Genomic DNA, 22,548 nt, shown 5'->3' on the forward strand with positions numbered 1-22,548 from the left:
CTTGGGAGCTTAATTGTCTCTTGCTCCTGCTCACAGATTTACCCAGCCCACAGATCATACATATGAAAAGCTAATGGTCAGTGAGGTCAGCAGCACTGTAGGTTCTGGTGTCAAGGACATGGGCCTGCATTCGCTGGTCCACTGGCTATATAGTCCAGCGGATGTTCTTGCTTGGACCCGGCGTGAATCCATGATGTTGTCTGGATGCATAGATGCCAGAACAGCGTGTTGGCAATGACAAGCCCACAGGCTGCACAGAAGTCTAACAGCCTCCTACCGTTGTTATTGAGTTGATCTGGCCCATGCCTTCCAATCGCTCCAGACCAGGTTCCAGCATCATCACCAACTCGGGCATTGAAGTCACCCAACATGATGACTCTATCCCGAGGGGCCACTTTTAGCTAACACCTGTGACAGGGGGTCATAGAAGGCATCTGAATCCTCGGACATGCCTGCATCCAGGCCAGGTACACTTTGAGGCCACGTGAAGTGTCAAAGGCTCGCTGGAAGGAGGAAGTCGCGTGACAGACTCAGCAGTTGTGATGGGTTAACTGACGGATGGCTATCGATTAGAAATCACATATCCCCGAGTCTCACCTGTGAGTGGCACCGCCTCACGCTGTTGTGGATCCCCACGTGGCTCGGAGCCTCAAAAGCTCTGTGACTCCTGGGTGGTGATGCAAAGACAAAGATCCCCCGTGTAGCCTTAACAGACTGTTGGGGCAAGTGCTGTTAGCAAGTAGCAGCACCACTTATGAAGGCCGGAACGGTACACGAGGGGATGGGTGGCCAGCACCGTGCACGACCGCCTTTGTCTCCCAAAGTGGCGATGTTTCCACACCACACCGGGTACTCATTTGAGGCTGAGTCGACCTAGGGGAGGCCCAGAACCGGTTCAAATAATCGTCACTGGGTGTTGGCTGTGAGCGCGAATCAAACTCGGGTCGTTATGTTCGTAGAGCAGCGTACTAACCGCTAGACTACCGCCACACACGTTACACACACACGCACAGTACACACACACACGGTGCACACACACACGGTACACACACACACGCACGGTACACACGCACAGTACACACACACGGTGCACACACACGCACAGTACACACGCACGGTACACACACACGGTACACACACGCACAATACACACACACACACGCACAGTACACACACACGCACAGTATACACACACACAAACGGTACACACACACACGCAGAGTATACACACACGCACGACACGCCCACACTCCTTCAGTCACGTGACTAAGGTTAACGCGCCGCACCGTCTCCCGAGGTGACCTCTTGGCTCTCTCCTCTCTCCTCGACATGTAGATTCATTTCTTAGTTTTACCTATAAACGTTATTATTTGTCTGTCTGTCTCTGTATCTGTGGACGCAACTTGCGAGGAATTGTACTCACAAACTGTGGGGTTTACGATTCAAATAAAGTGCCCAGATACCACGCGATAAGCCCCGTGGTGAGCCAGTGCTATTCCTATTTCCAATCCGTAAACTTGAAAGTAGTTAAATTAACAATTTATTACTAATCTCCATATATATCAAAGGCAAAGTTGTGATTGTGTGTCTGTTCAAAATGTTTAGCGTACTTCCCGACACGCACCAAACTTGAAATTTGCCATGTGGGTAATTTCCAGACTGTACACCATGCAAACATTATAAAAATACACTTTTGTATATATTTTTTGGGGGGGGCGCGTAATAATGTATAAGCATGAAAACACCACGATACATAGGACTTACTTTGATAAGAATCTTGGAATTGATTGTGTACATGTTGAAATTGGTAAATTTGCATTTTGAGCACACTGCTGTTGTAATAGATTCTGAGAATATAAGTGTAATTCTGAGCATCATAATGACCACATTGGAATTGTCATCATGAATGGCGGTTCAATGATTTTTATAATAGGAATGCGGTTTTGAGCATGACTATTGATTGATATTTCGGACTCATTTATGACAATAGATTGATGATTAAAGTGCGATTTTGTTTTGCTCATCAATCAGGATACTGTTAATGATGCGCATGCCCATAAATTGTTGAAATGACTAGAAATGCAAGTTGTGTATACTCTCCAACCCCATTCCTCTACCTACCCATTCCCTTGACGGGCTCCGTGCCCACTTAAACCCATGACGATGGCGGTGATGATTCCACCTCTCGCTGTAACAATCAAAGCACCTCCAACTTCTGAATGCAAAGGTGCTGGTTGGTGCAACGCCAAAACACATCGTCAACGCCGCTCCCAAGCCCGCCCTACGTTAGTTCAATCGTTAGAATCAACAAAATAAAAAGTTCCACAGAGGAAACTAAAATGACATTACGCAATCCCCAAAGTCGCACGAGGTAGGCTACACGACTCAGAGAACAACGTCAGACTTCAACACTTGCATCGCCATCATCATCATCATTCTTCCTCTCCACAAGTCATCGCACGTCAATATTCAATAAGCTGCACACACGTGCAAGTAACCTCTCGACCCGCCACCTGCATAGTTAACGCGATCAGACCCGGGGGTCAAATTAAAATTGTGTCGTCTTTGGTGACGTATTGCAATCGGTGTAATTTTAATGATGTACGTACAGCAACTGGTGTACGTACATCAAATTATATCGTTGACAACGGGGTCCGCTTTTGTGATATCTGCGTGCGGTCTTTTAATAATATATAGATACGTAGTCAGTTCATTAGTATGGGGTTCCTCTATAAGGAATTGTAATTGTAAAATGTATTACTTAATAATACGATTCCAGGCCGCACTTAGCTTGAAGCAGTCAGAGCAGTTAAAATGACTGTACATGTGTAGGTATGAAATAAGATACATTTAATTTAAATACATTTTATTTATTAAAGCATTTAATTTAACGTAGGTATAAAATAAATGTAATTTAAATAAATTTACTAAAAAAAATTTAACATAGGTATAAAATAAATGTAAATAAATGTATTTCGATTTAAAGCTTTCGTGACTGCAATGATTCATCTTCTTTGGTTCTTTCGGTAAAGTCACGTAGAATGAGAATAAAATAATAAATTGATAAAATAAAATAACACAATAATATTCTCACGACGTTTCGGCCACAACACAAGCGGCCTTCATCAGGTGAAGGGAGCGAGACTGTCTGGTAGGACAGCGCTGGAGTGAGAGAGCCACGTTCAGATCACGGCTTTTAAGCTGTGTGAGAGGAACAAAGAGCCTTGACGAAGGAATTAGCATAAAATTTAGCATTGAAAAGGCTGAATGATTAGCTTGTGACTGGTCACAGAAATAGCTATGTTAAAAGTTAAAGCATACACATCCGCAGAGGCACCCATTGTTAAAAGGAATTAGCATAGAATTTAGCATTGAAATAGCTAAATTAAGGCATTCGCTTGTAACTGCTACAGAAATAGTTACGTTGAAGTCAGAGCATACACATTCACCGAGGCACTTAGTACAAATCAAAACAGGAGAATTTAGCATTGAAATAACTAGGCGAATTTAGCATTGAAATAACTGGTTGATTTGCTAGTGACTGGTCACAGAAATGACTACACATCTGAGCTATTCACAGTACTATATAGTGAACCAATAAAAACTAAAATATAAATTACCTTCATGTTATCAATAAACTCTATATTCTCCAATCAGCTAAGCTACCAACCATAAGTCGTTATATATCACAATGCTATATGGCGAAAAAATGGGTGGATTCTTACCCTCAAATTTCCGTACCACGGATAGCTACGGGCCCCGTTCAGACGGACGAGTTCGTCCATGGTCGGAACAGAGGAGGGGGAGAGAGACAGCTGCGAAGCCCTAGTATACTCCATGTTGTAAACCATACCATTAACCGTGGTGTGAGAGGTATTAAGAGGCAATGCTGGCGAAAGAGCTGCGGTCTGAAGGTCATCGTAAAATTACAATTAATTAAGAACAGAAATGATTTAACACATCTTTCCAGTGGTTACTAAGCCTGAATCCATCTTCTCGGTTGAAATTGTCTCTGTGCTTGTATATGTGAATGGCCTCATGAACGAATCTCTCATGGTAGCCAGTTGGTTTGCAAAGAACCTCCGTCTTGGAGAAGTCAATGTCATGTGAGCCCACTGAATTGTAACAGTGATCTGCCACGGCAGAGGAGTTCGTCTTACCGTGTTTCAAGTCTGCTTTATGTTCGCGGATGCGGTCCGAGATATGTCTTTTGGTTTCTCCAATGTAGCTACTACCACAGAGGCACTTTAGTTTGTAAACGCCCGGGTACTGTATGTCTGGAAGAGCATCTTTTACAGATGGAACTAAATCACGGATTTTGTGTACTGTGTTGAATCGGACCTGGATCTTGTGTTTATTCAGGATTTTGGAGATCTTTTTAGTGACCCCTGCAATGTAGGGTAAGGTGATGGTTTTGAGTGGCTCCACAAGAGGATCCTTCTTCATGACTGGAGTGATGGCTTTGCGGATTGTGTAGTCGGAGTAGCCATTAGCCCTGAGAGCCTGGTGTACGTGCTTGAGTTCACTGGTAATGTGTTCCTGGTCGGAAATGCATTGGGCTCTATGGTATAGAGTCTTGATGAGGCAGTTCTTCTGGGATGGATGGTGGTGGGAATCCGGTTTCAAGTAAGCATCTGTATGGGTAGCTTTCCTGTAGACAGAGTGGCTCATTGAACCATCATGTCTCCTTTTAATTAAGACATCCAGAAAGGGTAGTTTGCCATCTTTTTCGACCTCCATGGTAAATCTGATGGCTGGGTGTATGGAATTGATGTGGTCGCGGAATTGGTCTAGAGCAGGCTGGCCATGTGGCCAGATGACAAAGGTGTCATCAACGTACCTCTTCCATAAGGTCGGGCGTAGAGTGGCAGTCTGGATGGCGTCAGTTTCAAATTTTTCCATGAATACGTTGGCTACAACCGGAGATAGGGGGGAGCCCATTGGGGTGCCCTCAGTTTGTTTGTAGAAAGTTCCATTCCAGGTGAAGTATGTGTTGGTTAAGCAATGTCTCACCAGGGGGGGTACATCAGTATGCAGTCCTTGATGAACCAGGTCTTCAATGATAGTGATGGTGTCAGGTACCGGGACTTTGGTGAACAAGGACACCACATCAAAACTGACAAGCAGGTCGTTTGGGGACAGGAAAATGTCTTTGATTGTCGATACCAGGTGAGTAGAATTTAGTACCGCAGAGGTGGTTTTTCCAGTGAAAGGTCGCAGTATATCAGCCAGAAAACGTGCCAGTTTGTAGGTGGGGGAGCTGATAGTAGAGACGATGGGACGAAGGGGTGTATCTTCTTTGTGTATCTTTGGAAGGCCATATAATCTTGGTGGTCTGGCAGCAGAGGGTTTCAACAAGAACTGTTTGTTCTCATCAATTAATGCTGTTGAATCAGAGATAATTTTGTTCGTTTTGGTGACCAGGCTGTTGGTGGGATCTCTTTTTATTTTTGTATAGCTGCCATCGTTGAGTAGTTCTTGAATTTTGTTGTTATATTCTGTTTTGTCCATGATGACAGTGGCATTGCCTTTGTCGGCTGAGAGAACGACAATATCATCCCTCTTTTTTAATTGAGATAATTCAAAACGTTCGTCTTTGCTGATGTTGCTAGGTGGCAACTTAGCGTTTTTGAGGGTTGCAGCGATTTCAGATCTTGCTACGTCTGCAGAGATGTGACTCAAGCCCTTGAGTGCAACGTCGACATGGGCAATGATATCATTAACCGGTAAGTGTCTCGGTGTGACAGCAAAGTTTAGACCTTTAGCTAAAACGGATTTCAGACCATCAGAAATGGAACTGTTACTGCGATTAATTACGACTTTGTTGACGTCTATCTTTTCGGTGTGTGGATCCGATTTTTTGCTGGAGAGGTGATTGAATTTGGAAATCAAATTGTCCCTACATTTGTTCGACATAGTGGCAGCCGAAGAGGTAGTCATAATGTCTACATGTTCCCAATCCGATGTAGACATTGTTGCTGTCAATTTTAAGTGTGATTTGTAGAGTGTCTTGTCTAACTGATCGAGTTCGGTGCGTGTAAGTCTGATTTTTTCCAAGATAAGAGCGAAGCTAGTTCTAGCTAGAATTCGTTTTGCATTGAGAGAAGTTGCAACAGCAGAGGTTAGTGTAAATGCGGTTGGTATTACCTTAGAGTCGCGGCATCTCTTCAGAAAGGTGAGAGACTCGATTAGTTGAGCCTTCTTATCCCGAAGTCTGTTGAATGATCTTAAGGATGTGTGGAATCCCTCCCCGTAGAGGCGGTTAAATTTCGATTTAAAGCTTTCGTGACTGCAATGATTCATCTTCTTTGGTTCTTTCGGTAAAGTCACGTAGAATGAGAATAAAATAATAAATTGATAAAATAAAATAACACAATAATATTCTCACGACGTTTCGGCCACAACACAAGCGGCCTTCATCAGGTGAAGGGAGCGAGACTGTCTGGTAGGACAGCGCTGGAGTGAGAGAGCCACGTTCAGATCACGGCTTTTAAGCTGTGTGAGAGGAACAAAGAGCCTTGACGAAGGAATTAGCATAAAATTTAGCATTGAAAAGGCTGAATGATTAGCTTGTGACTGGTCACAGAAATAGCTATGTTAAAAGTTAAAGCATACACATCCGCAGAGGCACCCATTGTTAAAAGGAATTAGCATAGAATTTAGCATTGAAATAGCTAAATTAAGGCATTCGCTTGTAACTGCTACAGAAATAGTTACGTTGAAGTCAGAGCATACACATTCACCGAGGCACTTAGTACAAATCAAAACAGGAGAATTTAGCATTGAAATAACTAGGCGAATTTAGCATTGAAATAACTGGTTGATTTGCTAGTGACTGGTCACAGAAATAACTACACATCTGAGCTATTCACAGTACTATATAGTGAACCAATAAAAACTAAAATATAAATTACCTTCATGTTATCAATAAACTCTATATTCTCCAATCAGCTAAGCTACCAACCATAAGTCGTTATGATATTGTCGTTCTCTCAGCCGACAAAGGCAATGCCACTGTCATCATGGACAAAACAGAATATAACAACAAAATTCAAGAACTACTCAACGATGGCAGCTATACAAAAATAAAAAGAGATCCCACCAACAGCCTGGTCACCAAAACGAACAAAATTATCTCTGATTCAACAGCATTAATTGATGAGAACAAACAGTTCTTGTTGAAACCCTCTGCTGCCAGACCACCAAGATTATATGGCCTTCCAAAGATACACAAAGAAGATACACCCCTTCGTCCCATCGTCTCTACTATCAGCTCCCCCACCTACAAACTGGCACGTTTTCTGGCTGATATACTGCGACCTTTCACTGGAAAAACCACCTCTGCGGTACTAAATTCTACTCACCTGGTATCGACAATCAAAGACATTTTCCTGTCCCCAAACGACCTGCTTGTCAGTTTTGATGTGGTGTCCTTGTTCACCAAAGTCCCGGTACCTGACACCATCGCTATCATTGAAGACCTGGTTCATCAAGGACTGCATACTGATGTACCCCCTCCTGGTGAGACATTGCTTAACCAACACATACTTCACCTGGAATGGAACTTTCTACAAACAAACTGAGGGCACCCCAATGGGCTCCCCCCTATCTCCGGTTGTAGCCAACGTATTCATGGAAAAATTTGAAACTGACGCCATCCAGACTGCCACTCTACGCCCGACCTTATGGAAGAGGTACGTTGATGACACCTTTGTCATCTGGCCACATGGCCAGCCTGCTCTAGACCAATTCCGCGACCACATCAATTCCATACACCCAGCCATCAGATTTACCATGGAGGTCGAAAAAGATGGCAAACTACCCTTTCTGGATGTCTTAATTAAAAGGAGACATGATGGTTCAATGAGCCACTCTGTCTACAGGAAAGGTACCCATACAGATGCTTACTTGAAACCGGATTCCCACCACCATCCATCCCAGAAGAACTGCCTCATCAAGACTCTATACCATAGAGCCCAATGCATTTCCGACCAGGAACACATTACCAGTGAACTCAAGCACGTACACCAGGCTCTCAGGGCTAATGGCTACTCCGACTACACAATCCGCAAAGCCATCACTCCAGTCATGAAGAAGGATCCTCTTGTGGAGCCACTCAAAACCATCACCTTACCCTACATTGCAGGGGTCACTAAAAAGATCTCCAAAATCCTGAATAAACACAAGATCCAGGTCCGATTCAACACAGTACACAAAATCCGTGATTTAGTTCCATCTGTAAAAGATGCTCTTCCAGACATACAGTACCCGGGCGTTTACAAACTAAAGTGCCTCTGTGGTAGTAGCTACATTGGAGAAACCAAAAGACATATCTCGGACCGCATCCGCGAACATAAAGCAGACTTGAAACACGGTAAGACGAACTCCTCTGCCGTGGCAGATCACTGTTACAATTCAGTGGGCTCACATGACATTGACTTCTCCAAGACGGAGGTTCTTTGCAAACCAACTGGCTACCATGAGAGATTCGTTCATGAGGCCATTCACATATACAAGCACAGAGACAATTTCAACCGAGAAGATGGATTCAGGCTTAGTAACCACTGGAAAGATGTGTTAAATCATTTCTGTTCTTAATTAATTGTAATTTTACGATGACCTTCAGACCGCAGCTCTTTCGCCAGCATTGCCTCTTAATACCTCTCACACCACGGTTAATGGTATGGTTTACAACATGGAGTATACTAGGGCTTCGCAGCTGTCTCTCTCCCCCTCCTCTGTTCCGACCATGGACGAACTCGTCCGTCTGAACGGGGCCCGTAGCTATCCGTGGTACGGAAATTTGAGGGTAAGAATCCACCCATTTTTTCGCCATATAGCATTGTGATATATAACGACTTATGGTTGGTAGCTTAGCTGATTGGAGAATATAGAGTTTATTGATAACATGAAGGTAATTTATATTTTAGTTTTTATTGGTTCACTATATAGTACTGTGAATAGCTCAGATGTGTAGTCATTTCTGTGACCAGTCACTAGCAAATCAACCAGTTATTTCAATGCTAAATTCGCCTAGTTATTTCAATGCTAAATTCTCCTGTTTTGATTTGTACTAAGTGCCTCGGTGAATGTGTATGCTCTGACTTCAACGTAACTATTTCTGTAGCAGTTACAAGCGAATGCCTTAATTTAGCTATTTCAATGCTAAATTCTATGCTAATTCCTTTTAACAATGGGTGCCTCTGCGGATGTGTATGCTTTAACTTTTAACATAGCTATTTCTGTGACCAGTCACAAGCTAATCATTCAGCCTTTTCAATGCTAAATTTTATGCTAATTCCTTCATCAAGGCTCTTTGTTCCTCTCACACAGCTTAAAAGCCGTGATCTGAACGTGGCTCTCTCACTCCAGCGCTGTCCTACCAGACAGTCTCGCTCCCTTCACCTGATGAAGGCCGCTTGTGTTGTGGCCGAAACGTCGTGAGAATATTATTGTGTTATTTTATTTTATCAATTTATTATTTTATTCTCATTCTACGTGACTTTACCGAAAGAACCAAAGAAGATAAATAAATGTAATTTATAAAAAATTTAATTTAACGTAGGTATAAAATAAATGTAATGTAAATAAATGTAATTGATTAAAAATTTAATTTAATGTCGGTATTAAATGTAAATAAATGTAATTTATTAAAAATTGAAATTAAACGTAGGTATAAAATAAATTTAAATAAATGTAATTTATAAAAAAAATTCAATTAATTTAACGTATGAAATAAAATTTAATTTATTACACATTTAAATTAAATTAAACGTAGGTATAAAATACATTTTAATTAATTTAATTTAAATTACATTTAACGTAGGTAAAAAAATGTAATTAAATTAAATAATAAATAACTTTTATTTTCTACCTCCGTGACTTTACCGAAAGACACAAAGAGTGTGGACCCACGTGACATCAAGGCTGTCCTAGTCTAGGCAAGGCCTCAGGGTGTACCGGGCCTTTCACAACAACAGCAGCAGCAACAACGGTTCTCTTGAGGAAATGCTTTAAAAAATAAAGTCAACGTAGCTTACCTTGACACTCGCGAACTTTAATAATTAAAATAATTAAAACAAAACTAAACACTCACACGCACTTGGGCGCGCGGCGTTCAGCGTGCAGGGCATTAAAAACTACAGGGGCATCTCACTCCTCAGTGTGCGGGAAAGGTCCTGGGGAATCTCCATATGGTACAGATATAATGGAAGGCTGATCGACGCCCGGGTGCGGTCAAGGGATGGCTCCCTATTGCTCAACCACGTTATGTATGCTGATGATTTGGTAATAGCTGCTCATTCAGAGGAGGAGTTAGAGACGTTGTTGCTGAGACTGGAGCGTGCCACTAAGAGGTGGGGCCTTACCATCAGCCCCACCAAAACTAAGCACCTGCCTGGGTATTTTGTACCATCGGACACTCTGCCCCCACAACTCCCAATCGGTGATGGGGCCGTTGTGGAGAGAGTGGAGAGTTTCCCATACCTGGGCAGTGTGCTTATGACTGGCTCCAGTTTTACAGCAGAGGTCTCACTCCGAATCGGTCGAGCGGCAATATCTTTCATCGGTTGCGTAACGCTGTGTGGAAGCTACTTGGTCTGTCGCTCCACACTAAGCTTCAGGTCTTCTCGGCCACGGTCATTCCCTCCCTTCTCTACGCTTGCGAAACGTGGACCCCCCTAATGAAACATCTTCGCCGGTTAGGAACATTTAGGCTGGCCTGCCTACGATCCATCCTGGGTTTAACCAGACTGGATTGTGTGAGGAGCTCAAAAATCCTTGAAAGATCTGGGCAAGGTCCCATCGGTGAGCTCCTCCGGCGGGGAAGGCTGCGATGGCTGGGTCATGTAGCCCGCATGCCCAGCCACCGCATGCCGAAACAGCTTTTGTTCGGCCGGATTGAGGGGGCTAAGCGGGCGCGGCACGGGCTAGAGAAGAGATGGAGTGATGTGGTACAGGAGGACGTGGAGCTGAGTGGACTTGCCGATGACTGGTACCAGCAGTGTCAAGATCGGCCTCTGTGGAGGAGGCTCGTGAAGGACGCTACTGGGCAGTTGGAGACAGTCGCCCTCCAACAACAACGGAGGGCGGAGGAGCGACGCTCAGAACAACGAGCGGAGCGCCGGGTGGCTAAAGCACAGCAGGTTGCCGCAGTCAGTCGACCCGTGGCACCTGGGTCTGCCCCGTGACCTCCTGCCAGCGGGCGTTCGACACTTCACGTGGCCTCAGGGTGCACATAGCCTGGCACAAGCGTCGTGGTGACGTCACCGCCACTTAGTGGCAAATGGCGGTTGTTGTTGTTGTACGTGCGTGTGCGTGCGTGCATGTACGTGCGTGTGTGTTCGTGCGTGCATGTACGTGCGTGTGTGTGCGTGCGTGTACGTGTGTGTGTACGTGCGTACGTGCGTGTGCGCGTGCGTGCGTTCGTTACCCAGCACGGTGAGCCTGATGGTCTCCTGCTTGATGAAAGTGCCGAACTTCACCTTGCACGTGTAGACGCCGGCGTCGCTCGCCCGCAGCCCGGCGATCTGCAGCGACGCGTCCCTCCGCGTCACGTTGCGGGCGAAGCGCACGCGGGACGCGAAGTCCGGGTAGATGTGCCCCTCGCCCCCGGCGAACGTGGCCACCTGAGGGCAGGGGGGTGGGGGACGGACAAAAAGGGCTCCGCCATCGCCACCGCCGCCGCCGTGAGGCTATCCGCACGTACAAACACGGAGACAATTTCAACTGAGGAGAAGGATTCTGGGCTTAGCAATCGTTGGAAGGATTTGATAAACCAATTCGGATCTTGATTGATTGTTCACGCTTACGGTTACCAAGAGAGATTCGTTCATGAGGCTATCCGCATATACAAACACGGAGACAATTTCAACCGAGGAGATGGATTCTGGGCTTAGCAATCGTTGGAAGGATTTGATAAACCATTTGGGGTCTTAATTGCTTGTTCACCCTTACGGTTACCAAGAGAGATTCGTTCATGAGGCTATCCGCACGTACAAACACGGAGACAATTTCAACCGAGGAGATGGATTCTGGGCTTAGCAATCGTTGGAAGGATTTGATAAACCATTTGGGGTCTTAATTGATTGTTCACGCTTACGGTTACCAAGAGAGATTCCTTTTCCGAACATAGATGGACTCGTCCATCTGAACAAACTTCTAAATCGCTCTCCGTGGTGCTGACGTTAAAAAAAACCCGCCACTTTTATTCAAATTGTTCTTGCTGTGGTTTTCACACCTGACGATGATGATTGCTTCTTGTGTTGCAGTCGAAACGTCGTGAGAATTTTATTGTTTTATATTTTTATTATTTTATTGTTTCCCTTCTACGTGGCGGTGACTTTACCGAAAGAACCAAGAATAAGACCCTAATAGTTCAGTGGGCTTTACCAGGTTTAAATTTATATTTATTTTTATACTGTTCAATTGATTTGTTTTCCTATACGTTGCACTCCTGTCACGTGTTCTTGTAGCCGTTTGTTGTTGGAACGTTTTGACCCACCCCATCTGTGAACAAAGAGCTTTACAGCTCATTGGATTCCTCCTGCAGTGTAGATACATATTCCGATTCTGTTTCGATTTAAAGCTTTCATGACTGCATGGATTCACATTCTTGGTTCTTTCGGTAAAGTCACCGCCACGTAGACTGGAAATAAAATAATGAAGTCAAGTAATAATGCAATTCTCACGACGTTTCGGCCACAACACAAGTGGCCTTCTTCAGGTGAAGAAACAGGGCTATCAAGAAGACGGAGCTTGAATGAATGCTGTTAAGCAAGGACCGCGTCTTTTGAAGCTGTGTGGGCGGAATTTTGATTTAAAGCTTTCGTGACTGCAGTGATTCATATTGTTAGCTCTTTCGGTAAAGTCACGTTGAAGGGAAACAATAAAATAATAAAATATATATAAAACAATAAAAATTTCTTGTTATATATTTGATTATTTTAATATATTTTATTATTTTATTGTTGCCCTTCAACGTGACTTTACCGAAAGAGCTAAGAATATGTGTGGGCAGAGTTGAATTAGCATGTTACCATCCCACCTCCCTCTCCGGATGTGAGGCTGGTAACATGCTAATTCAACTCCGCCCACACAGCTTCAAAAGACGCGGTCCTTGCCTGACAGCGTTCATTCAAGTTCCGTCTTCTTGATAGCCCTGTTTCTTCACCTGAAGAAGGCCCACTTGTGTTGTCGCCGAAACGTCGTGAGAATTGCATTATTATTCTTTTATTTCATTATTTTATTTCCAGTCTACGTGGCGGTGACTTTACCGAAAGAACCAAGAAGGTGAATTCTGATTCTGTACGAGCCTGGGGGGGCGGCTTCTGTGTAGGAGCCTGCTGGTGTCTGTGTAGGAGCCTGCTGGTGCCTGTGTACGAGCCTGTGGGGGCGGCTTCTGTGTAGGATCCTACGGGCGCCTGCATAGGAGCCTGCTGGTGTCTGTGTAGGAGCCTGCTGGTGCCTGTGTAGGAGCCTGTGGGGGCGGCTTCTGTGTAGGAGCCTGCTGGTACCTGTGTAGCAGCCTGCTGGTGTGTGTGTAGCAGCCTGCTGGTGCCTGTGTAGGAGCCTGCTGGTGTCTGTGTAGGAGCCTGCTGGTGTCTGTGTAGGAGCCTGCTGGTGTCTGTGTAGGAGTCTGCTGGTGCCTGTGTAGGAGCCTGCTGGTGTCTGTGTAGGAGCCTGCTGGTGCCTGTGTAGGATCCTACGGGCGCCTGCGTAGGAGCCTGCTGGTGCCTGTGTAGGAGCCTGCTGGTGCCTGTGTAGGAGCCTGCTGGTGTCTGTGTAGGAGCCTGCTGGTGCCTGTGTAGGAGCCTGCTGGTGCCTGTGTAGGAGCCTGCTGGTGCCTGTGTAGGAGCCTGCTGGTGTCTCTGTAGGAGCCTGCTGGTGTCTGTGTAGGAGCCTGCTGGTGCCTGTGTAGGTGCCTGCTGGCGCCTGTGTAGGAGCCTGCTGGCGCCTGTGTAGGAGCCTGCTGGTGTCTGTGTAGGAGCCTGCTGGTGCCTGTGTAGGAGCCTGCTGGTGCCTGTGTAGGAGCCTGCTGGTGCCTGTGTAGGAGCCTGCTGGTGTCTCTGTAGGAGCCTGCTGGTGCCTGTGTAGGAGCCTGCTGGTGCCTGTGTAGGAGCCTGCTGGTGCCTGTGTAGGAGCCTGCTGGTGCCTGTGTAGGAGCCTGCTGGCGCCTGTGTAGGAGCCTGCTGGTGCCTGTGTAGGAGCCTGCTGGTGCCTGTGTAGGAGCTACAGGCGTCTCTGAGTAGGAGCTACGGGCGTCTCTGAGTAGGAGCTACAGGCATCTCTGAGTAGGAGCTACGGGCGTCTCTGAGTAGGAGCTACGGGCGTCTCGGAGTAGGAGCTACAGGCATCTCTGAGTAGGAGCTACGGGCGTCTCTGAGTAGGAGCTACGGGCGTCTCTGAGCAGGAGCTACAGGCGTCTCTGAGTAGCGATGTGCGTCTCTGAGTAGGAGCTACAGGCATCTCTGAGTAGGAGCTACAGGCGTCTCTGAGTAGGAGCTACGGGTGTCTCTAAGTAGGAGCTACAGGCGTCTCTGAGTACGAGCTACAGGCGTCTCTGAGTAGGAGCTACAGGCGTCTCTGAGTAGGAGCTACAGGCGTCTCTGAGTAGGATGTACGGGCGTCTCTGCGTGTGCGATGGGCATCTCTGAGTAGGAGCTACGGGTGTCTCTGAGTAGGAGCTACAGGCGTCTCTGAGTAGGAGCTACAGGCGTCTCTGAGTAGGAGCTACGGGCGTCTCTGAGTAGGAGCTACAGGCGTCTCTGAGTAGGAGCTACAGGCATCTCCGAGTATGAGCTACAGGCGTCTCTGAGTAGGAGCTAAGGGCGTCTCTGAGTAGGAGCTACGGGCGTCTCTGAGTAGGAGCTATGGGCGTCTCTGAGTAGGAGCTACAGGCGTCTCTGAGTAGGAGCTATGGGCGTCTCTGAGTAGGAGCTACAGGCGTCTCTGAGTAGGAGCTACAGGCGTCTCTGAGTAGGAGCTATGGGCGTCTCTGTGTAGGAGCTACAGGCGTCTCTGAGTAGGAGCTACGGGCGTCTCTGAGTAGGAGCTACGGGCGTCTCTGAGTAGGAGCTACGGGCGTCTCTGAGTAGAAGCTACAGGCATCTCTGAGTAGCGATGTGCGTCTCTGTATCCCTCTCTCTTCCTCACGTAGATGTTCGTAGTGGGCATCTGCAGGAACCACTCCACGTCCAGGACCTCGGTGTCCGTGGGGTCGCCCGTCCAGGTGCAGCCCAGCACCACCGTCTCCCCCTGCACTTTCTCTATCCACGAGACGGCTGCAAAGAGGGGGGAAAGGGGGTGGTGGTGGTGACACGGTTGTGAAGTAATATCTTCAAGTAGACTCACACAGAGACCCGTAGACTCACACAGAGACCTGTAGACTCACACGGAGACCCATAGACTCACAGAGACCCATAGACTTTACAGATACCCGTAGACTCACACATATACCCATAGACTCACACAGAGACCCATAGACTCACACAGATACCCGTAGACTCACACAGACACCCGTAGACTCGCACAGACACCCGTAGACTCACACAGAGACCTGTAGACTCACACGGAGACCCATAGACTCACAGAGACCAATAGACTTTATACAGATACCCGTAGACTCACACATATACCCATAGACTCACACAAACACCCGTAGACTCACACAGATACCCGTAGACTCACACAGAGACCCGTAGACTCACACAGAGACCCGTAGACTCACACAGAGACCCGTAGACTCACACAGAGACCCGTAGACTCACACAGAGACCCGTAGACTCACACAGAGACCCGTAGACTCACACAGAGACCCGTAGACTCACACAGATACCCGTAGACTCACACAGAGACCCGTAGACTCACACAGAGACCCGTAGACTCACACAGATGCCCGTAGACTCACACAGAGACCCATAGACTCACACGGAGACCCAAAGACTCACAGAGAGCCATAGACTTTACACAGATACCCGTAGACTCATACAGAGAACCGTAGACTCACACAGAGACCCGTAGACTCACACAGAGACACGTAGACTCACACAGATACCCTTAGACTCACACAGATGCCCGTAGACTCACACAGAGACCCATAGACTCACACAGAGACCCGTAGACTCACACAGAGACCCATACCCAGAGAATTACATGGGGACCGATAAGATTCTATCGTGGCCTCTTGCGTTTTCACCCGCTTGAAACAAAATCAGCTAAGGTGACCCACTCCTGGGCGGAGGGGTACGTCTATATGCATGCTGAACTTCTTTCGCACCACCGTAACGTAGCCAACCGTGCGAATCGGAGGTGCGGGGGAAGGACAAAAAACTAAACGTTAAAAGCAGATTGTTGTTGTGGTGGTGGTGGTGCCTAGACTCTCGTCGCGAAAGCTCCCTCCTCGCGGTGGCCATGAACAACACAGAGCTGCCTCTGAGCTGCCTGCTTCTTCAAGTGACTCTCTGTGGTTCACTGGGAACGGAACCCGCGGAAGTGGACATCACAGAGCTGCCTCTGAGCTGCCTGCTTCTTCAAGTGACTCTCTGTGGTTCACTGGGAACGGTACCCACGGAAGTGGACATCACACATTGAAGTATCACCTATGAAGTGTCACCTATGAAGTGTCACCTATGAAGTGTCACCTATGAAGCGTCACCTATGAAGTGTCACCTATGAGTATCACCTATGAAGCGTCACCTATGAAGTGTCACCTATGAAGTGTCACCTATGAAGTGTCACCTATGAAGTGTCACCTATGAAGCATCACCTATGAAGTGTCACCTATGAAGCGTCACCTATGAAGTGTGACCTATGAGTATCACCTATGAAGTGTCACCTATGAAGTGTCCCCTATGAAGTGTCACCTATGAAGTGTCACCTATGAAGTGTCACCTATGAGTATCACCTATGAAGCGTCACCTATGAGTGTCACCTATGAAGTGTCACCTATGAAGTGTCACCTATGAAGTATCACCTATGATGTATCACCTATGAAGTGTCACCTATGAAGTGTCACCTATGAAGTATCACCTATGAAGTGTCACCTATGAAGTGTCACCTATGAAGTATCACCTATGAAGTATCACCTATGAAGTGTCACCTATGAAGTGTCACCTATGAAGTGTCACCTATGAGTATCACCTATGAAGTGTCACCTATGAAGTGTCCCCTATGAAGTGTCACCTATGAAGTGTCACCTATGAAGTGTCACCTATGAAGTGTCACCTATGAAGTATCACCTATGATGTATCACCTATGAAGTGTCACCTATGAAGTGTCACCTATGAAGTATCACCTATGATGTATCACCTATGAAGTGTCACCTATGAAGTGTCACCTATGAAGTATCACCTATGAAGTGTCACCTATGAAGTGTCACCTATGAAGTATCACCTATGAAGTGTCACCTATGAAGTGTCACCTATGAAGTGTCACCTATGAAGTACCACCTATGAAGTATCACCTATGAAGTGTCAACTATGAAGTGTCACCTATGAAGTGTCACCTATGACGTGTCACCTATGAAGTATCACCTATGAAGTGTCACCTATGAAGTATCACCTATGAAGTGTCACCTATGAAGTGTCACCTATGAAGTGTCACCTATGAAGTATCACCTATGAAGTATCACCTGTGGTATCACCTATGAAGTGTCACCTATGAAGTGTCACCTATGAAGTGTCACCTATGAGTGTCACCTATGAAGTGTCACCTATGAAGTGTCACCTATGAAGTATCACCTATGAAGTATCACCTATGAAGTGTCACCTATGAAATGTCACCTATGAAGTATCACCTATGAAGTGTCACCTATGAAGTGTCACCTATGAAGTGTCACCTATGAAGTGTCACCTATGAAGTGTCACCTATGATGAAGGTCTGACACGCGAGGGAGACTGTGTCCAGGAAAGACAAAGCTCCCCCGTGTAGCCTTCAACAGGCTGTAGGGGCAAGTGCTGCTAGCGAGTCAGCAGCAGCTGCTACAACATGTGACACAGCACCACGCCCGGCCGCCTTTGTCTCCCTCCCTCCCACCCCCCCCCCCCCCCAGTGGCGACGTTCAACCCAGTCGCTAACCACTGCGCCACCGCTCCCCGTTACCGCACCAGCCTCGTGTCAGGCTAGGTTCACTTTGAGACATCGAACACCTCCTCACAGATCCGCACCGCCCGCACCGACCACCACCGTTACCAACGCCGCTCGTGCCAGGCTAGGTGCACTTGGCAAAACAGAACAAACGTACCTAATAAACACACACACAAAGCCTCGCCAATAAGATGGCACGACCACCGAGACAGCCGCCGACTCACCGCTCATAGCGATCGCAGTCGTCTGCAGCAGCGGCAGCAGCAGCAGCGCAGAGCGAGACACCGCCATAGCCGTCATCTTGTCTCCTCGTCTCTCTCGCGCCCTGACGTCACGCATCACGTGGGCGAGGGGCGGAGCTCCGGTGGATTCACCCCTTCACCCCCCCCCCACACGCAACCCCCACCCACGACACTACCCCCACCCACGCCCCTCACCCCATTCACCCAACCCCCTCTCTCTCCCACCCCTACGCTCTCAACACGTCACGTGGGTGAGGGGCGGAGCTCCGGTGGATTCACCCCTTCACCCCCCCTCACGCAACCCCCACCCATGAAACTACCCCCACCCACCCACGGCCACGCCCCTCACCCCATTCACCCAACCCTCTCTCTCTCCCACCCCTACCCTCTCTCTCTCCCACCCCTACCCTCTCAACACGTCACGTGGGCGAGGGGTGGAGCTCCGGTAGACCCCCGCCCCAACCACGCCCCTCTTTACAAGGACCCTCCCCCTTCCCTAAGACCTCGGCAAGGTTAAAAGCAACGAGCCGACTTTTGCCCGACCTTTGACCCTTACCGTCATCATTCACCATCATCACCATCATCGTCATCACCATCATCGTCATCATCATCACCATCACCGTCAACATCACCGTTATCATCATCACCATCACTGTCATCACCGTCAACATCATCATTACCATCATCACCGTTATCATCATCACCGTCATCACTGTCACCGTCATCATCACCGTCATCATCACCACCACCGTCATCGTCACTGTCACCGTCACGATCATCACCGTCATCATTACCATCATCACCATCACCGTCAACATCATCATTACCATCATCACCATCGCCGTCAACATCATCATTACCATCATCACCGTCATCATCATTACCATCATCACCATCACCACCATCATCATCACCATTACCGTCATCGCCGTCACCGTCATCATCACCGTCGTCACCATCATCATCATCATCGTCATCATCACCATCACCATCATCAACCTCATCACCGTCATCATCACCATCATCACCATCACTGTCATCATCACCACCATCATCACCGTCATCATCACCACCATCATCATCGTCATCATCACCACGTCATCACCGTCATCACCGTCATCATCATCACCGTCATCACCGTCATCACCATCACCGTCATCATCACCATCACTGTCATCACCACCGTCACCATCATCATCACCGTAATCATCATCATCACCGTCATCATCATCATCACCATCACCGTCATCATCACCATCATCATTACCATCACCATCATCACCGTCACCATCATCACCATCATCACCATCATCACCGTCATCACCGTCACCGTCATCATCACCATCACCGTCATCGTCACCGGTGGACCAAGCAACTCTCCTCACGTGACCCCTCAACAACAATGGACTACACCCACGGGCGGAGTTTTGGGGTGGGGTGGGGGGCAATGCCCCTCCTAACCTGCACACCTTCATCAATGTATGTTCAGTAGTTTACAAGTTAGGGGCGGGGGGGGTGGAAGTTTTATTAAATGGACCCGCGATTCCGAACGCGAGGGACAAAGCGAACTGGAACCCAACTGTGCTTCCATTCCGCTGCATCTTGCATAGAGAGCGATGCAAAATAATCCACCGCATTCTCCTGTTCAAACTCGACAAGTACTTATTAAATTATTACACAAACCCCCTGCCACTAACTACCACCCCCCCACCCCCCCCCCCCCCCCGGTAAATATGAAAATCAAACGCTGCCTATGAATACGACGCAAATCCTGATGCAGGTTTCTGTCTCTAGATCATCGGGCGTTCTTCATCGCCCCCAGGGGGGATGCGAGATGCCCTCTCTGGGCGTGCGAGACGACACGGCCAGACGTTTCTTTAGAAGGCAAATCGGAAACACAAATCAGGCGCGGGCACGTTGGCGTTGCAGCTCTTTCTTACGTCTCAACGAGAGCATCGTGGGGGTGGGGAGTGTTTGAGGAAGGGAGGGGGAGCGGTTGTCGTGCATGGAGCGACCGGTGACAGTGCTTTAGTAGCAATGTGGAATTTCCACAGACCAATTCAGGACCTCATATTCTTGGTTCTTTCGGTAAAGTCACCGCGTAGAAGGGAAACAATAAAATTATAAAAATTAAATCACGACGTTTCGACAGCAACACAAGCAATCATCATCAGGTGTGAAAACCACAGCAAGAACCATTTGAAAAAAAAAAACGCCACTTTTTTCAAATTTTCTTGCCGTGGTTTTTCACACCTGATGATGATTGCGTCTTGTGTTGCAGTCGAAACGTGGTGATTTCATTGTATTGTTTTATATTTTTATTATTTTATTGTTTACCTTCTACGTGCTGGTGACTTTACCGAAAGAACCAAGAACATGAATCCTGGAGTCACGAAAGCTTTAAATAAAAAATTCAATTCAGGAGCGTGAACAGGGAAGAGGCGGTGACGGAGCTCAGCGCTCGCTTGAGGCTCAGTCTCTGAAACGAGACACTCCGTCGAGTTACGGCAGACACACGGTCGGTATGAAAAACATCACCAACGTTTATTCAACTCGCCATCGTACAGCACGCTACGCACGGTCACACGGCAGCGGTCACACGGCAGCGGGGGAAATGAACAACCTTCTTTGGTTCTTTCGGTAAAGTCACCACCACGTAGAATGAGAATAAAATAATAAAATAACACGATAAAATTCTCACGTTTCGGCCACAACGCAAGCGGCCGTCTTCAGGTGAAAGAAACAGACCTGTCAGGACGACGGAGCCTCTTCTCTGTTCACAGAGCTACATTGAAGCTCTGTCGTCCCGGCAGGTCTGTTCCTTTCACCTGAAGAGGGCCGCATGTGTTGTGGCCGAAACGTCGTGAGAATTTTATTGTGTTATTTTATCATTTTATTCTCATTCTACGTGGTGGTGACTTTACCGAAAGAACCAAAGAAGATGAATCCTTGCAGTCACGAAAGCTTTAAGTCGAAATTTAAAATGAACAACAATTATAGCGCAACGCATCCTCACGCAAGCACCCTCCTGAAGCGTGCGTCCCGAGACTCGGGCGAGGCTTTCCCGGGAAATCGACGACGCATCATCGTCATCATCAGAAGAACGGTTAGCGCGCCGTCCTCTGAACCCGCTGACCCGACCTTCATTGCCGGCCACGGTTAACTTAAATGGCAAGCGATGTCCGGATCGGTCCCCTTCAGCAACCCGCGCCGACCGGCACGGTGAAGTATGGCCTCGCAACCCCCCCATTACATATCTTAGCTCTTTCGGTAAAGTCACCACTGGCAGAAAAACTGACACCTTTATTCAAGGCATCATGTTTGCAATAACCACGACACAAGCAGTCAAAATGCAAACAAAAAAAAGACAACTCTAATAATAATATTGGCACTGTCCTTGAATTTGATTGGTCCACACCCGAGACAGCTTTTCTTAGAGCCTAGTCTCCAATGGTGTTGGACCAGAAGACGCCAAAAGGTCCAACACCAGTGGAGACTGGGCTCTAAGAAAAGCCGTCTCGGGTGTGGACCAATCAAATTCAAGGACAGTGCCAATATTATTATCAGAGTTGTCTTTTTGTTTGTTTGCATTTTGACTGCTTGTGTTGTGGTTATTGCAAACACGGTGCCTTGAATAAAGGTGTCAGTTTTTGTGCCAATTAAAAGGGTAAAACCTATTCCTATATCTTGTTACTGACAAAGGAGGTCTCATAATGAGAATGATTCTGCGAGGCTGTTGGCGATGGAGGTTAAGCCCATCGGCTCGCCGTCAACTCGCCGCGCGCTCGCGCCGAAAGGGCGAGCCGTGTCCGTGAGGAACCAACGCCGGCTGAAGCCGCGATCGAACCGCGGGAGTGGAGCCCGTGGTCCTCGGTGGTCCCCCAGTCCACTGACGGAGCTCAGCCCCTCGTGGACACCCGCCCGAGGTACACGCAACAACCTCCTTCCCGACGTGCGACACGCAACTCCGTCACGATCGCGCCGCAGAAACCACACCGTGGATTTCGTGGTGGTTTCCGTGCCGTTCCCGCCCCACCCCCCCCCCCCCCCAAACATTTTTATATCATTAGAACGTAAAACAACGTAAACAACGCATTATAATAATAATCTAATTATACGATGTGCATGGGCATCGTTGGGTATTCAAGAAAAGAACGAGGTTTTGGTAACGGATGCACCGGGGCTTCCCAAACTTGTCTCCGTTGTCTTGTGGCACTGGGCG

The 22,548-nt window shown here is 47.5% G+C and overlaps 1 protein-coding gene across 1 annotated transcript in view; it reads right to left on the minus strand.

The window, feature by feature from the left end:
- LOC142917903 (uncharacterized) overlaps window positions 1-18,400 on the minus strand; it is a 32,861-nt gene extending 14,461 nt beyond the window's left edge. The window contains exons 1-3 of the mRNA XM_076062245.1: window positions 18,309-18,400; window positions 15,154-15,281; window positions 11,432-11,627 (exon numbers count right to left, since the gene is read on the minus strand). Coding sequence (XP_075918360.1) covers window positions 11,432-11,627; window positions 15,154-15,281; window positions 18,309-18,384 — 400 coding nt within the window. The 5' untranslated portion in view covers window positions 18,385-18,400. The remainder of the gene's footprint in view (window positions 1-11,431; window positions 11,628-15,153; window positions 15,282-18,308) is intronic.
- Window positions 18,401-22,548: the final 4,148 nt, after the last annotated feature.

The sequence above is a fragment of the Petromyzon marinus genome, unplaced genomic scaffold (assembly GCF_048934315.1).
Source record: "Petromyzon marinus isolate PM22_M1 ecotype Great Lakes invasive population unplaced genomic scaffold, UKy_Petmar_22M1.pri1.0 PM_G_Scaffold_54, whole genome shotgun sequence".
Classification (NCBI taxonomy): domain Eukaryota; kingdom Metazoa; phylum Chordata; class Hyperoartia; order Petromyzontiformes; family Petromyzontidae; genus Petromyzon; species Petromyzon marinus.